At 44.6% G+C, this 14465-nt stretch overlaps 2 protein-coding genes across 2 annotated transcripts in view; both read right to left on the bottom strand.

Annotated features, from left to right (window-relative positions):
* Positions 1-14465, bottom strand: part of LOC121291960 (sodium/potassium-transporting ATPase subunit beta-1-interacting protein 1-like) — a 506522-nt gene that overhangs the window by 176717 nt on the left and 315340 nt on the right. The window lies entirely within an intron of this gene.
* On the bottom strand, positions 11107-11472 carry LOC121291422 (protein transport protein Sec61 subunit beta-like). Its single transcript, XM_041212577.1, has one exon. It carries the CDS (start codon positions 11470-11472, stop codon positions 11107-11109), a length of 366 nt encoding a protein of 121 aa, XP_041068511.1.

Below are 14465 nucleotides of genomic sequence, written 5' to 3'. Positions count from 1 at the left end.
AACAGGAGTAAGGTAAGGAGTAACAGGCATTGGGTAAGTTTAGCTCCAAATAGCAGACAAGATCATAATGCATAACCTCAGGCCATGATTCCAATTCTTATCTCTGTCTGCTTTAGGTTTGCCAAATGATGACAAGCAATCAAACTTGCTCCGTGCAGTTAATAGTCAACATGTTAACGTTTAAACTAATGGTTAATGCAGTGGTTAAAATAGCAGACAAAAGAATTTTATCCAAACACGCCAATGTGTTCTGATGAAAGGTCATGACTTGAAATTAATATTAACTCTCTTTCCCTCTCCACAGAAGATGCCAGACCTGATGAGTATTTTCAGAATGTTCTCTTTTTATTTCAGCCTTCCAGCATCCACGGTATTTTGATTTTGTGCTGATATGTAAACTTGCCAAGATTGTTCGGGGTGATTTCGCCCTCTGAGACTGGAGCTAAGATTGTGTCAAATAAGCTGCTGTAGCTTTAGTGATGAAATGTGGCGTAAAATGACTCATTTAGAAGATCAGAAATGCAATTAAAATCTGTTTCTGAAAAGATCCACATCACTGACTGAAGAGGTGATTACTTCTAAACACTACTGTCCTGCTCCATTAATATTACAGTGTAGAATGGAACTAGATGTAACTGTGGTTCCTCTACAATCGCACGCATGGCAAACCTACACAAGTTCTATCAGGGGAGCCTGAACAAATTAATGTACCTACAGCTTCCTGCACTAAGTGATTCTTTCAGGTTTTCACCTGCCCTTGGATGCTGTGCAAATCAAAGGTCGTTTCTGTTTCAATTTACTTCCCATCCCAGGCCTTTCCTCAAGTTCCAACATGTTTCCCAGGAAGTGGGAGCCAAGTGATAAAAACAAAAAACTGCGGATGCTGGAAATCCAAAACAAAAACAGAATTACGTGGAAACACTCAGCAGGTCTGGCAGCATCAGCGGAGAAGAAAAGAGTTGATGTTTCAAGTCCTCATGACCCTTCCACAGAACAGGCCAAGTGATAAGTGATAGCCCATTCCATTAGTTATGTTTCATGTGCGCTCTTGGAGAAACTGTGTGTGGGGGAGTTGCGGGGTGGGTGGGGGGTTGTGGTTGTGGTTGGTGGAGGGCAGGGGTGGGGTTGAGCACGATCTTGACCTAAAATACTCATCAGGAAACCAGTGAGATCAGGTGCAATACTAATTTTACACCCCGCCTGATTTTACCCTTCGTGGCAGTTTCAGATTAGCATCAACTGACTCAACACTTTCTGAGAGAAGCTGGAAGAACTTCAATTCAAGGCAGTAAATCTACTTCACAAATAAAATAAGTAATTAGTCATTTGAGTTTCATTCTTAATATAATTTTACTTCTAAATAAATTTAAGCAGTATAGTTAAACCTGTACCAAATGACTTGTAATATCAAAGCTCCTGCCTTCTGAAATGCTGGAATCACAGAATCACAGAATTTTAAGAGCACAGGAGGCCATTCAGTCCATCGTGTCTGCGTCAGCTCTCCAAATGAGCATTATGACCTAGTGCCATTGCCCTGCCTTTTCCCCGTACGTTGTTTCTATTCAAATAATCATCCAATGCCCTCTTGAATGCCTCGATTGAACCTGCCTCCACCACACTGCCAGGCAGTACATTCCAGACCTGAACCACTCATTGTGTGAAAAAGTTTTTTCTCATGTCACATTTACTTCTTTTGCAGATCTCTTGAAATCTGTGTCCTATTGTTTGTGATCCTTTTACAAGTGGGAACAGCTTCTCCCTGTCTATTCTGGCCAGCCCCCTCATGATTTTGAACATCTCTATCAAATCTCCTCTTAGCCTCCTTCTCTCCAAGGAGAACAGCCCAACCTCTGCAATCCATCTTCATAATTGAAGTTTCTCATGCCTAGGACCATTCTTGTAAACCTCTTCTGCACTCTCTCCAATGTGTTCACATCTTTCCTATAATGTGGTGTCCAGAACTGTTTACAATACTCCACTTGCTATCTAATGAATGTCTAATACAAACTCAGCATAACCTCCCTGCTCTTGTACTCTATGCTCCTATTAATAAAGCCAAGGACACTATATGCTTTAGTAACTGCTCTCTCCACCTGTCCTACCACCTTCAATGGTCTATGCACATATATACCCAGGTCTTTCGGTTTCTACACCCCCTTCAAAATTTCATCCCTTATTTTATGTTGCCTGTCCATGTTCTTCCTACCAAAATGCACCACCTCACACTTCTCCGCATTGAACTTCATCTGCCACCTATCTGCCCACTCCACCAACTTTTCTATGTCCTCTTGAAGTTCGACACCGTCCTCCTCGCAGTTCACAACACTCCCAAGCTTCGTATCATCTGCAAACTTTGAAATTGTCTCCTACACACCAAGATCTAGATCATTAATATATATCAGGAAAAGCAAGGGTCCCAATACCGACGTCTGGGGAACTCCACTACAAACCTTCCTCCAGCCTGAAAAATATCCATTGACCATTACTCTCCAATTCCTATGTTTCAGCCAATTTTGTATCCACATTGCTACTGTCTCTTTTATTCCATGAACAATGACTTTTCTCACAAGTCTGTTGTGTGGCACTGTATCAAAAGCCTTTTGAAGGTCCAAGTACACCACATCAACAGCATTACCCTCATCGACCTTTTCTGTTAACTCTTCAAAAATCTCCAACAAGTGAGTTAACCATGATTTCCACTTTAGAAATCCATGCTGGCTCTTTCTCATTGAGCCATATTTTTCCATGTGACTACTAATTCTATCCTGAATAATTGTTTCTAAAATCCTGCCACCGCTGAAGTTAAACTGACTGGTTTGTAATTGCTGGGCTTATCCTTACAACCTTTTTAGAACAAGGGCATAATGTTTGCAATTCTCCAGTCCTCTGGCACCTCCCCTGAGCCGAGGGAAGACTGAGAGATTATGGCCAGTGCCCCTACAATTTCTACTCTCACATCCCTCAATATCCTTGGATGCATCTTGTCCGGCCCCAGTGCCTTGTCAACTTTAAGTACTGACAGTCTATTCAACACCTGGGAAGAGTGTCCTGCAGTCAGCATTGTGGTGAAGCAGTCCGGGAAGAGTGTCCTGCAGTCAGCATCTCGGTGAAGCAGTCTGGGAAGCGTGTCCTGCAGTCAGCATTGTGATGAAGCAGTCTGGGAAGAGTGTCCTGCAGTCAGCATTGCGGTGAAGCAGTCTGGGAAGTGCGTCCTGCGATCAGCATTGTGGTGAAGCAGTCCGGGAAGAGTGTCCTGCAGTCAGTATCACGGTGAAGCAGTCTGGGAAGTGCGTCCTGCGATCAGCATTGTGGTGAAGCAGTCTGGAAAGAGTGTCCTACAGTTAGCATCACGGGGAAGCAATCTGGGAAGAGTGTCTTGCAGTCAGTTCTTGTTGAAAATAACAAGAGTGACATCACAAGATAGCGCAAGAGAGCAGCGGAGAGAACAGAACCAGCGCGAGTGTGGGGAAGCTTCAAAAAGTGATGTCAGCACAAAGGTGAGAGCTGATTGGTGAGTAGTGAGTAAGTGTTTTTCTCCAGTTTAAAATAGATTAAGCTAAGGAAAGGTAAGAGTTCTAGTTATTTAAAGTATATAAATAATTGAACTTTTTTACTATATTTAACTTAAAGCAAGGGGTTTTTTTCAACCAGAGGTTTGGCTGGGCAGCTCAGTCCCGTATTATGTATCGCCTGCAACATGTGGGAAGTCTTAGACACTCCTTGCGCTCTGACTGACCACATATGCAAGAAGTGCCACTAGCTGCAGCTACTTGAGCTCTGAGTTTCGGAGCACTGAGGTGCACCTGTGAGGCTGATACTTTCATGGATAGTACGTTTTTAGATGTGGTCACCCCACAGCTTACGGACGTGCAGGCAGACGGGGAATGGGTGACCATCAGTCGGAAGAAAGGGGACAGGCAGGTAGTCAGGAAATTCCCAGGGTGCGTCTTGCTCGAGAACCGTTTTTCAGTGTTGGAAAATGGTGAGAGTGACGGTTCCTCTGGGGAGTGCAGCCACACTCATGGCTCAGCTGCACGGGGACAGAGCAATAGTGGTAGGAGACTCGATTGTAAGGGGAACAGACAGGTGTTTCTGCGGCCATAGGCAGGACTTCAGGATGGTATGTTGTCTCCCTGGTGCTAGGGTCAATGATATCATTGAACCGCTGCAGGGCATTCTAAAGGGGGAGGGCAAACAGACAGGGATTGTGGTACATATTGGTACCAACGACATAGGTAGAAAGAGGGATGAGGTCCTGCAAGCAGACTTTAAGGAGCTAGGGAGCAAATTAAAAAACAGGACTTCAGAGGCAGTAATCTCTGGATTAATTCCGGTGCCACGTGCCAGTGATTATAGAAATAGGAGGTTAGTCCAGATGAATGTGTGGCTAGACAGATGCTGCAGGAGGGAGAGCTTGAGATTCCTGGGACATTGGAATTGTTTCTGGGGATGGTGGGACCTGTACAAGGTGGACAGGTTGCACCTGAACTGGAATGGAACCAAAATCCTTGCGGGGAGGTTTGCTAGTGCTGTTGGGAAAGGTTTAAGCTAACTTGGCAGGGGGGTGGGAATCTGTGGGGAGGTTCAGCAGGGGGAGATGCATAGCCTAAATTAGAAGAGAGAGCAAGTGAGTCTGGAAGGTATAGAAATTATAGGCCAGTTAAGGCACAAGGGAATTTGGCAAGGTTGGATGGTATTTATTTTAATGCAAGGAGTCTGACGAATAAGGCAAATGAGTTGAGGGCACAAATTAACACATGGAAGTATGATGTCATTGTTGTCACAGAGACATGGGTGAGAGAGGGGCAGGATTGGCAGCTCAACATTCCAAGATATGGGGTTTTCAGACGAGACAGGGAAGGATGTAAAAGAGGAGGGGGTATTATGATATTGATCAAGGAATCAATTACAACAGTAAGGAGGGATGACATCTTAGAAGGCTCCTCAAATGAAACCATATGGGTAGAACTTACAAACAAAAGAGGGGCAATCACATTGCTGGGAGTGTACTATAGGCCCCCAAACAGTCAGAGAGAAATAGAAGAACAGATATGTAGGCAAATTTCAGCGAAGTATAAAAATAATAGGGTAGTAATAGTGGGGGATTTCAACTTCCCCAACATTAACTGGGTTAGTCATAGTGTGATAGTTTAGAGGGGGCTGAATTCTTAAAATGCATCCAGGAGAGCTTTTCAAGCCAGTATGTAGATGGTCCTACAAGAGAGGGGGGCGGTCCTGGACTTAATATTAGGGAATGAAGCCAGGCAAGTGGTAGACGTATCAGTGGGGGAGCATTTTGCAGATAGTGATCATAACTCTGTTAGATTCAACGTTGTTATGGAAAAGGACAAGGTTGGGCCAGAAATCAGAGTTCTAAATTGGGGAAGGTTTTCCCCTTAGTGGAGGGATCAATAACCAGGGGGCATAGATTTAAGGTAAGGGGCAGGACTTTTAGAGGGGATGTGAGGAAGAATCTTTTCACCCAGAGGGTGGTGGGAATCTGGAACTCACTGCCTGAAAGGGTGGTAGAGGCAGAAACCCTCATAACATTTAAGAAGTGTTTGGATGTGCACTTGCGATGCCATGGCATACAAGGGTATGGGCCTAGTGCTGGAAAATGGGATTAGAATAGTTAGGTACTTGTTTGATCAGGGCAGGCTTGATGGGCTGAAGGGCCTTTTTCTGTGCTGTAGACCTCCATGACTCTATGACTTCGTCCTTATCAATTTTGAACCCTTCTAGTCACAGAGTTTCCTCGTTTGTCACCATGGTCTGGGTAGCATCTACCTCCTTGGTAAAGACAGATGCGAAGTATTCATTCAATACCTCTTCATCCATGTGTAAATTCCCTTTTAGGTCCCTAATCAGCCTGACTCCTCCTTTTACCACCCTTTGACTATTTATATGCCTACAGAAGACTTTGGGTTTCCCCTTTATGTTGGCTGCCAGTCTTTTCTCATAATCCCTCTTTGCTTCTCTAATATGCTTTTTCACCTCCCCTCTGAACCTTCTGTATTCCTCTTGGTTCTCAATTGTATTTTCTACCTGACACTTGTCATAAGCACACTTTTTCTTTTTTATCTTAATTTCTATCTTTTTCATCCAGGGAGCTCTGGATGTGTTTACCCTACCTTTCCCTTTCAATGGAATATACCTTGACTGTGCCCGAACCAATTCTTTTTTGAAGGTGGCCCATTGTTCATCTACAGTTTTTCCCGCTAATCTTTTTTTCCAGTCTATCTGGCCCAGCTCCATTCTTGCCCCATCAAAGTCGGCTCTCGTCCAGTTAATTATTCTAACACTGGATGGCCTATCGCCCTTTGCTATCATCATCCTAAAGCATACAATACAAGGATCACTGTCTCCTAATTGTACCCCCACTGACACTCGATCCACTTGGCCCACCTCACTTCCAAGAGGTAGAGAGCTCTCAGCTACTGAATAATTTACTGTGATGGGAGTTAGCTGTTAGACCTGAGCTGAATTAACAAAAATATGACAGAGAATGGAGACATGGGGTTTCTGTTCATCGAAGGTTCGGCCTGTTTACTTCAGGAAAAGCTTTGGGAAAAAGAGCCTGATCTGTTCCAAATTAGCACATTATCAAATGAGTCTCCGGGTTATTCTAACCAATTGCCTGATTCAGCAGGCATTAACCACTCAATAAGAGCTAACGTTTTAACAAGTGCCAGAGCTCAATATGCTAATATTTCACTCATGGTCATGGTTTACACTGGGACAGAGACTGAGTTCATTAAAGCATTTGGCTTCAATCCAAGCTTCAATCAGCTCTTCACCCGATGGGCAGAATCTTCTGGCTGGCGTGTGGGTGGTGGAGATCACACGCCAGCGCTTAAAATGTCGCGCGAGCGTCCCGACATCAGCGCGCTGCATCGCGATATTTCAGTCGGTGGGCGCGCTATGCAGCCGGACGCGTGCCCGCCGTTAATTAAAGGTTAATGAAGGCCCTTAACTTGCCAATTGTTGACGATTTTGAGGGGCCCTTGCGAACCTCATCCGGTGGCGGGTTGAGGTTTGATCGCGGTTTTAAAAACGTTTAATGATGTCTTTGTTTATCTTATTAACGTGTCCCATCTCGTGTGACATTTTCACGTGAAGGGGACATGTTAATGAATTTGTTATCGTTCTATTTTTTTATATTTGCCAGCCTTTCAGCGATCTCCCTGAGGCGGCGCTCTGCCTCAGGGAGATGGGCGCTCTTTTGCGCGCGCATGCGCGTTAGAGCGCACTCTGACAATTGGGGATTCCCTCCAACTCCCGCCCCCCCCACCCGCCGCACAGGAAGCGCATGGCGTTTCCCACTGGGTGGGCCTTAATTGTCCCGCCCACTTAAAATGGCGGCGGGGCCTGTTTCGGCGACGGCAATTGGCTGCCTGCCTGTCCGCCGAGTCGGTGGGGCCCGCCCGCCCATCAAGGGCAAAATTCTGCCCCATGTTTCTGAGGAAACCAAATTCTCTGTAACCCCATAATGGCAATTCAGCTGCCTGTTTAGTGGCACTTTTGGAAGGGGATGTTTAGAAGAATCAAGTCTATTTTCTACGCTGGGAGTGAGCTGTTGTGTGTCACTCCCAACTGATGCCTATTGTGTCAATCCTGGTTGAGCAACACTTTGACAATAACATTTCTATCCTTCTTTTCAATTTCTCCATGGCCTTACCCCTCCCCCATCTCTGCAACCTCCTCCAGCCCTACGACCCTAGAAGATTGTCGTGTTCCTCCAATTCTGGCCTCCTGCCCATTCCCAATTCTAATTGCTCCACCATTGGTGGATGATCAGCTTCCTGGGGGGCGTGGGGGGGGGGGGGGTTAAGCTCTGGAATTCCCTCCCTAAATCTCTCCACTTCTTTTTCCTCCTTTAGGAAGTTCCTTAAAACCTAGCTCTCTAACCAAGCTTTTTTGCTCATTGGTCCTAACATCTCCTTATATGGCTCGATGTCAAGATTTGTTTGATAATGCTCTTGTGGAGCACCTTGGGACAATGTAATACATTCAAGTCATTCTTCTGCCCCCTAAGAAGACTTGCCTTAATGCATTGCCCTCATTCCACCACACTCATCTTTCCTGTCTGACCCAGCCCTGTGCCCTTGAAACCTTTCCAATCTCTTCCTGCTCCTTTCTGGTAGGTTCCTGCAGCTCTTTTTCTCTCTTATAAACAAGTGCTATTACAGAACATTTACAGCACAGAAACAGGATATTCAGCCTGACTGACAAACGCTGGTGTTTATGCTCCACACGAGCCTCCTCCCACCTTATTTCATCTCACCCCGTCCGCATATCCTTCTGCTCCTTTCTCCCTCATGTCCTTATCAGACTTCCTAAATGCATCTCTGCTATTGTTTAGATATTTGTGATTCAAGCAAATAAATCTTAGAAAGGATCAAAAACCACTCTCTGATAACTCGACACAGGCTGTGATTGGCATCACCTTTGGTCAGGTTCTTGATGTCAAGGCTCTCCTTACTCATTTAGTTGAGCCCTGGTTCACTTTCCAGACATAAATTATTATTAGTCCTCCAGGATACATTCTCTCTTTTTGTTGCTAGGACACCACTGAGCCATTACACTGTGTGTGATTACCACAAATTGTGCCTGTTCATGTGTAATTGGATGTTAATGTGACTGGTGTTTCAGTCAATAAAAAAGTAACTTAAAATAGAAGTCATTTCAAATCACACACAATTACCTCAGCAGTTCATGGATATTTTAAAATTTGTTTCCAGCTGGTGTCTTATTTACTTTAGGTAAACACCGTTATCCGACTGGGATCAGGAGCGTCATTCTGCCTTAAGATTTTTTCAACAGGACCTCCTAAGCTCTTGAATGCCACCTCCCAAAAGGACAAGGGCAGCAGGTGCATGAGAGCACCACCACCTCCAACCAGCAAAAACAACTTGCATTGATATAGCGCCTTTAATGTAATAGACCATCTCAAGGTGCTGTACAGGAGCATTATGAGGCAAAATTGGACAGCGAGCCATATAAGTATCGAGCTAGATGACTAAAAGCTTGGTCAGAGAGGTAGGAATTAAGGAGTGTCTTAAAGGATGAAAAGGAGGTAGAGAGGTGGAGAGTCTTAGGGAGGGAATTTAAGAGCTTAGGACCTAGGCAGCTTGAGGCATGGCCATCAATGGTGGAGCGATTAAAATCAGGGATACCCAAGAGGCCAGAATCAGATGAGCACAGGTAAGTCCGTAAGGTTGGTGGAGATTACAGAGATAGGGAGGGGAGAGGCCATGGAGAGATTTGAAAACAAGAATGAAAATTCTAAAATGGAGGCATTGCTTAACTAGGAGCCAATGTAGGTCAGTGAGCAGAGGGCTGATGGGTGCAGGACTTGGTGCAAATAAGGAGACAGACATAATCAAGATTGTGGCATATAGTTCCTTTATTGGCAGCGGGTCAAAATCATGGAACTTCCCACCTAACAACTCTTTGGGACTGCACTACCACTGTGTGGACTGCAGGGGGTGTCACGAGGCTGTGCCCCATTAATTTTGAAAAAAGGACTTTGAAATGAGACTGAACAAATTACTTGAAAATGCCAGGTCATCTTCCAAGGTGGAGGTGAAAAAGCATCCTAGGCACCCTCAGGGGAGTGTGAAGAGAGGGACATTTTCTATAATTCAAAGATCCATTGAAAATCATCACTGTCTAAGGCAGAAACATTAAAATGCAAAGTGCTGGATATTGAAACAATGGTTACCACAGACAGACCCATCCAAAACTCCTTGGAAATACACAATGGGTGAAATATAACAGGCCAGGCTACAGCCACTGCAGAGTGCAAGGAAAGTTTCACCAGAGGGAACAAGTGCAAAAGCTGCACTCTCTCCCTCTCTCTCTTTTGGAAAAAAAGTGTGTGTCACCCGGATGGAGAAGTCAGCTTTCAGAAACCTACGGGCGAACCGAGATCTCATAATAATTGCAACATCTTCTTTATCTGACCGCATCCATGGAATCAGCTAATCCAAATCTGCCCCAAGGTTGAAACATCTACGCCTTGAGGACAAGGGAAGGGCACTTGATCATTTATTCTTTGAACTTTTTTTATTGGGCTCTGTCTGCCCTTATTTCTGATACCTGTTTGTGTGTATGACACTGTGTTTTTATTATTTTTTCTCTCTCGGGTTTAGTAGTTAATAAATTTGCTCTTCTTTAATTGATTAGCTCCTTATTGCTCACAACGTAAATAGTTAAGCACATTCGGATTCAGAAAAGGCACATCCTTGTGAAAAATAAACTTAAACCTTTGTTGTGACCAAGTGGGGAGGTTGAATAGAGGGGAGCCAGTTGGCTCCTTCTCACCTGGTCGTGACAGGGTTAAGAAGGTGGCCCATTGCTACCACCAGGGCAAAACTAGGAATGGCCAATAAATGCTGGCCTTGTTACTGTTGCCCGTATCTCGAGGATGAATGAAACAAATTGGAAGGTGAACTTCCAGCCGTATACTCGTACTAAGACTATCTATTGCCACATCAATCCAGCTACACCTCTGCACGGTTATGTGCATCCATCCAAAGGAGCAATTGTGCCTAATTTATTCAAATTAGGAAGGGTGCAACCTCTGAAGAAGGACAGGCTTCTGCTTTTGGAACCGTTTGTCATGTCTTTTAGAAACACTCCAGATATGCCAAAACAATTTGAAGTGTAGTGACTGTGGTCATGGAGGGAAATGCAACAGCCATTTTGTGCACAGCGGGATTCTTCAGATGGTTGATGAGATGAAAGAGCAGTAAGCAATGCAGTTGAAACGAAAGCCGTGCACTGAACTTTCAACTTCGGTGGGGTGTAGGATAGGTGGTATTTGTTCAACTGTTTGCAATACATCCCTGCACCATTTGTCAGTAATTACATTGTTTTTTTTTAAAGTAACAACCTTTTTTTTTATTGCTGAACATTAGTGAGATGCTTTACAAAAAAAGGTAAAACATAGGAAAGAGACTTTCAAAGATTTCAAAATCTAACACCAAGACAGCACTTCTCGTGAAAATTAGGACGACAGATCGAGCTGCTACACCCAGTCCTTTTGAGAGGATCTTTACTTGAACCTTCATGAGTGAAAGGCGAGGTTTATTGCGTCAGAATTCAGTTCCCATAAAAATAGGCATTTGGTCCAGGATGAATGAATGCATTAAGTTGAAGCTGAATTATTGTGGATGAGCGGGTGTACTTGCCCCAGATGTGCAACATAAATACTGAAGCGATGAACAGTAGACTCATGACAAGCACTGGAACAGGCCCAACTTTAAGCCCAGGAGAATCCTCTGTGTAGAATCGCCACCTACCCCCAGCGCCTGTTGAAGTGGTTCGCCCAGCACAGCTCACTGCACTGCTAGTAGCTTTCCTCTGCCTCACTGTGGATCCACCACCAGCAGCCCAGGGCGCTACAGCCTTGCTGGGCGATCGACTAAAGGCACCGACATTTTTTGCACTTGCAGCAGGTCCAGGCATGTTGACCCGCGCGCTCTGCTATTGGACCTGGACAATCTTCTTGTTGACTTGCAATTACACTGTTAAAGACGACTGCTTGTTAGAACAGGTGATGGGTGTTAGTTCACCCATAAAAAAAAGAGTATAAATGGGTACAGCTGTAACACTCTGGTATGGAAGGGACCGGAAAAGTTTGCTGTGCTAAAGAGCTGTCTTGAGGTCAAAGGCTAGCTATGGACTCAATCTTCCTCGACAGACACTTATTGTGACTAACATTCATTGAAGGCAACAGAAGTGAAAACCAGGTGGGTGTATAGAGGGCGTCCAGTCTGATACTGGCAGACACCCGATTCACAAGTTGAATGTGCCTCCCAGTAAATACTGGAATCACAAAGTAAGTTAGCCTGCATCCGTGTGGAGGGAAGAGATAATTGAAGGTTTAGACATGCAGCCCTTCTACAGAAGTGTGCAGCCACAAGAGTCTTTTCCAATCTTAATTTATTTTTAGAAGCTTTTTAAATTCACGTGGAGCAAGTCTTTGATTCTATTCAATCCAGCAGAGTTTTCTAATCATCAGGAGCATTGGTTACAGTGTCATTTCTAAGAACGAAAACACTGGGTTCTATTCAGATGAACAAGGCAGCTGGATTCTAAAAATCTTAAAGGCAACCTTTGAATAGATTGACTGTATGCATCACCCCAGCACATTTGAAGAGGCAACACAAGGGAGGAATGGCAGGCATCCCCTTGGCATAAGCCTTAACAATAGCCTATTTTCAATGACATGCAATGACAAGTTTAGTAATTCTGAACCCAATTTCCACCTCTATTCTTATTCATTCAATTACCGTTCTTGCTCCATTCTTGAGATTTTTAAGGTTGTATCTTTTCTATACACTCCTGGGAGTTTAGGTCTTCACCACAAAATGGATTGGGAGACAATCAGCAGCCTGTTTTATATTCCTTTCTCATTTTTATTTCTTATTGATTTCAATGCAAAAGGTGAGGTGTAAAATGGGCTGCCAATTTGCGATTGCCTGTTCTACTCCATTGCACAAACTCAAACGCTGATGCGTGTGATGTAAAAGCTCCACTGGAACAATGTTGGTGCTTGTTATGTCAGCCAATGGTTAATTTGAATGTCCCCCAGCCCTTGTCCCAAGGGCTAATGTTGAACAGAGCCACTGAACAATACAAATGTAAAAAAATGCTGCTTTGAGTCACTTTTATCACTGATGTATCACAAAAAGATGTGAAAAAATAAAATCAAGAGCATCTTATTTGATGGTAATAACATACAATAACATTCCTGCAAAATATTGCAGAGAAAACATAAACTTGCATATATTTTAGTGCCTTTAATGACCACCGGACATCCCAAAACTCTTCACAGCCCATGAAGTATTGTTGAAATCTAGCCACTGTTGTGATGTAGGAAACACAGCAGCCAATTTGCGCACAGCAAGATCCCAAAAACAGCAAAGTGGTGATGACCAGATAATCTGTTTCTGTGAAATTGATTGAGGGACAAATATTGACCCAAGACACCAGGGAAAACTCCCCTACTCTTCTTCAAAATAGCATACTGGGATGTTTTACATCCACCTCAGAGGGTAGACAGGGCCTCAGTTTAACGCCTTATTGGAGAAACAGCACCTCTGACAGTGCAGTGCTCTCTCAGCACTGCACCGAAGCATTGGCCTTTATTCGGAGACTCGGAGACGAGGGTGCGGCCAAATGAGCCACAGCTGACGCTGAACAACCCACTCATCTCAATTCTACCTTCAGATTGCTAAATCAAGTGGTGGGGTTTAAGGTGTTATTAATTATTCCTCTTTTGCTGAACTGCTCACTGTCTCTTTCAAATAGAATTGTCATTTCCAGCTCTGTTTTTGCTTTTGTCCATCACGGTCATCAAGTTTATCAACTTTTTTGCGGAGGCCTTCGCACCATGCAAGATGTTGACTTTAGAAGTCTCTCAAGGATGTATCAATAGACTATGACCAGGATTTTCCCCTTGGTGATTTGGGGGGTGGGGCCCGCTCCCCAAGGGGAAAATTATGGGGGATGATGTTGGGAGGAACCCCCGATGTCATCCTGGGCCATTTAAATCTTAAGAAAGGCAGGCGGACAGCGAAATCAGCTGTCCGCCCGCCAACCTGTCAATGGCCAATTAAGGCCATTGACAGGCTAGTTAAGGTACTTAAATACCTACCCGGCCAACCTTAAGGCTGGTGGGCAGGCGAGGAGCCCCTGTGGCCTGTAGATTATTAATGAAACTTCATCCAATGGCGGGATGAAGTTTCTTTACCGTTTTGTAAAAATGTAGTAAATTTTATGAGTTTGTTATCAGCATGTCCCATCTCGTGTGACATTGTCACATGAGGGGGACATGTTAATAATTTTAAAATGTCTCTATTTTTTGACTTTACTTACCTTTTACTAATCTCCCTGAGACAGGACTTTACCTCAGGGAGCAGTGTGCACTTTGACAGTTGGGGATTCCCTCCCCCCCCACACAGGAAACGCATAGCGCTTCCCATTGGGGATGCCACTGATTGGGCCTTAATTGGCCCGCCCACTCAAAATGGCGGCGGGCCCCGTTTCAGCGGCGGGGGTCAGCTGCCCACCTGCCAATGAGCCGGTGGGGCCCGCCCGCCAGCCAAGGGCTAAATTCTGCCCTATAAGTGGAAGGATGGGAAATATACCGAGATTCCTCACTAATGAACTCCCGGATTTCAAATTTGTCCAACTGAGAGGGTTCCTAATGGAGGTTGGACACTTCCCAGCAAGGAAGCAAACTGCAGGACCAAAATAATGACAGGAAAAGCTGGAAATACTCAGCAGATCAGGCAGCATCTGCGGAAAGAGAAACAAGAGACTTTTGGGCCAGGATTTCCCAGTCGGTGAGCCTTTTGAGGCCACTGACAAAGTAATTAATGTAATTAGTGGACCTGCCCATCCAACCTTAAGGTTAGTGGACAGGCCGGGAACCCTGGGGGGCATTGGAAAAA

This window comes from Carcharodon carcharias, chromosome 19 (genome assembly GCF_017639515.1).
Source record: "Carcharodon carcharias isolate sCarCar2 chromosome 19, sCarCar2.pri, whole genome shotgun sequence".
Lineage (NCBI taxonomy): Eukaryota > Metazoa > Chordata > Chondrichthyes > Lamniformes > Lamnidae > Carcharodon > Carcharodon carcharias.
This window is presented reverse-complemented; position numbering and strand designations above follow the sequence as displayed.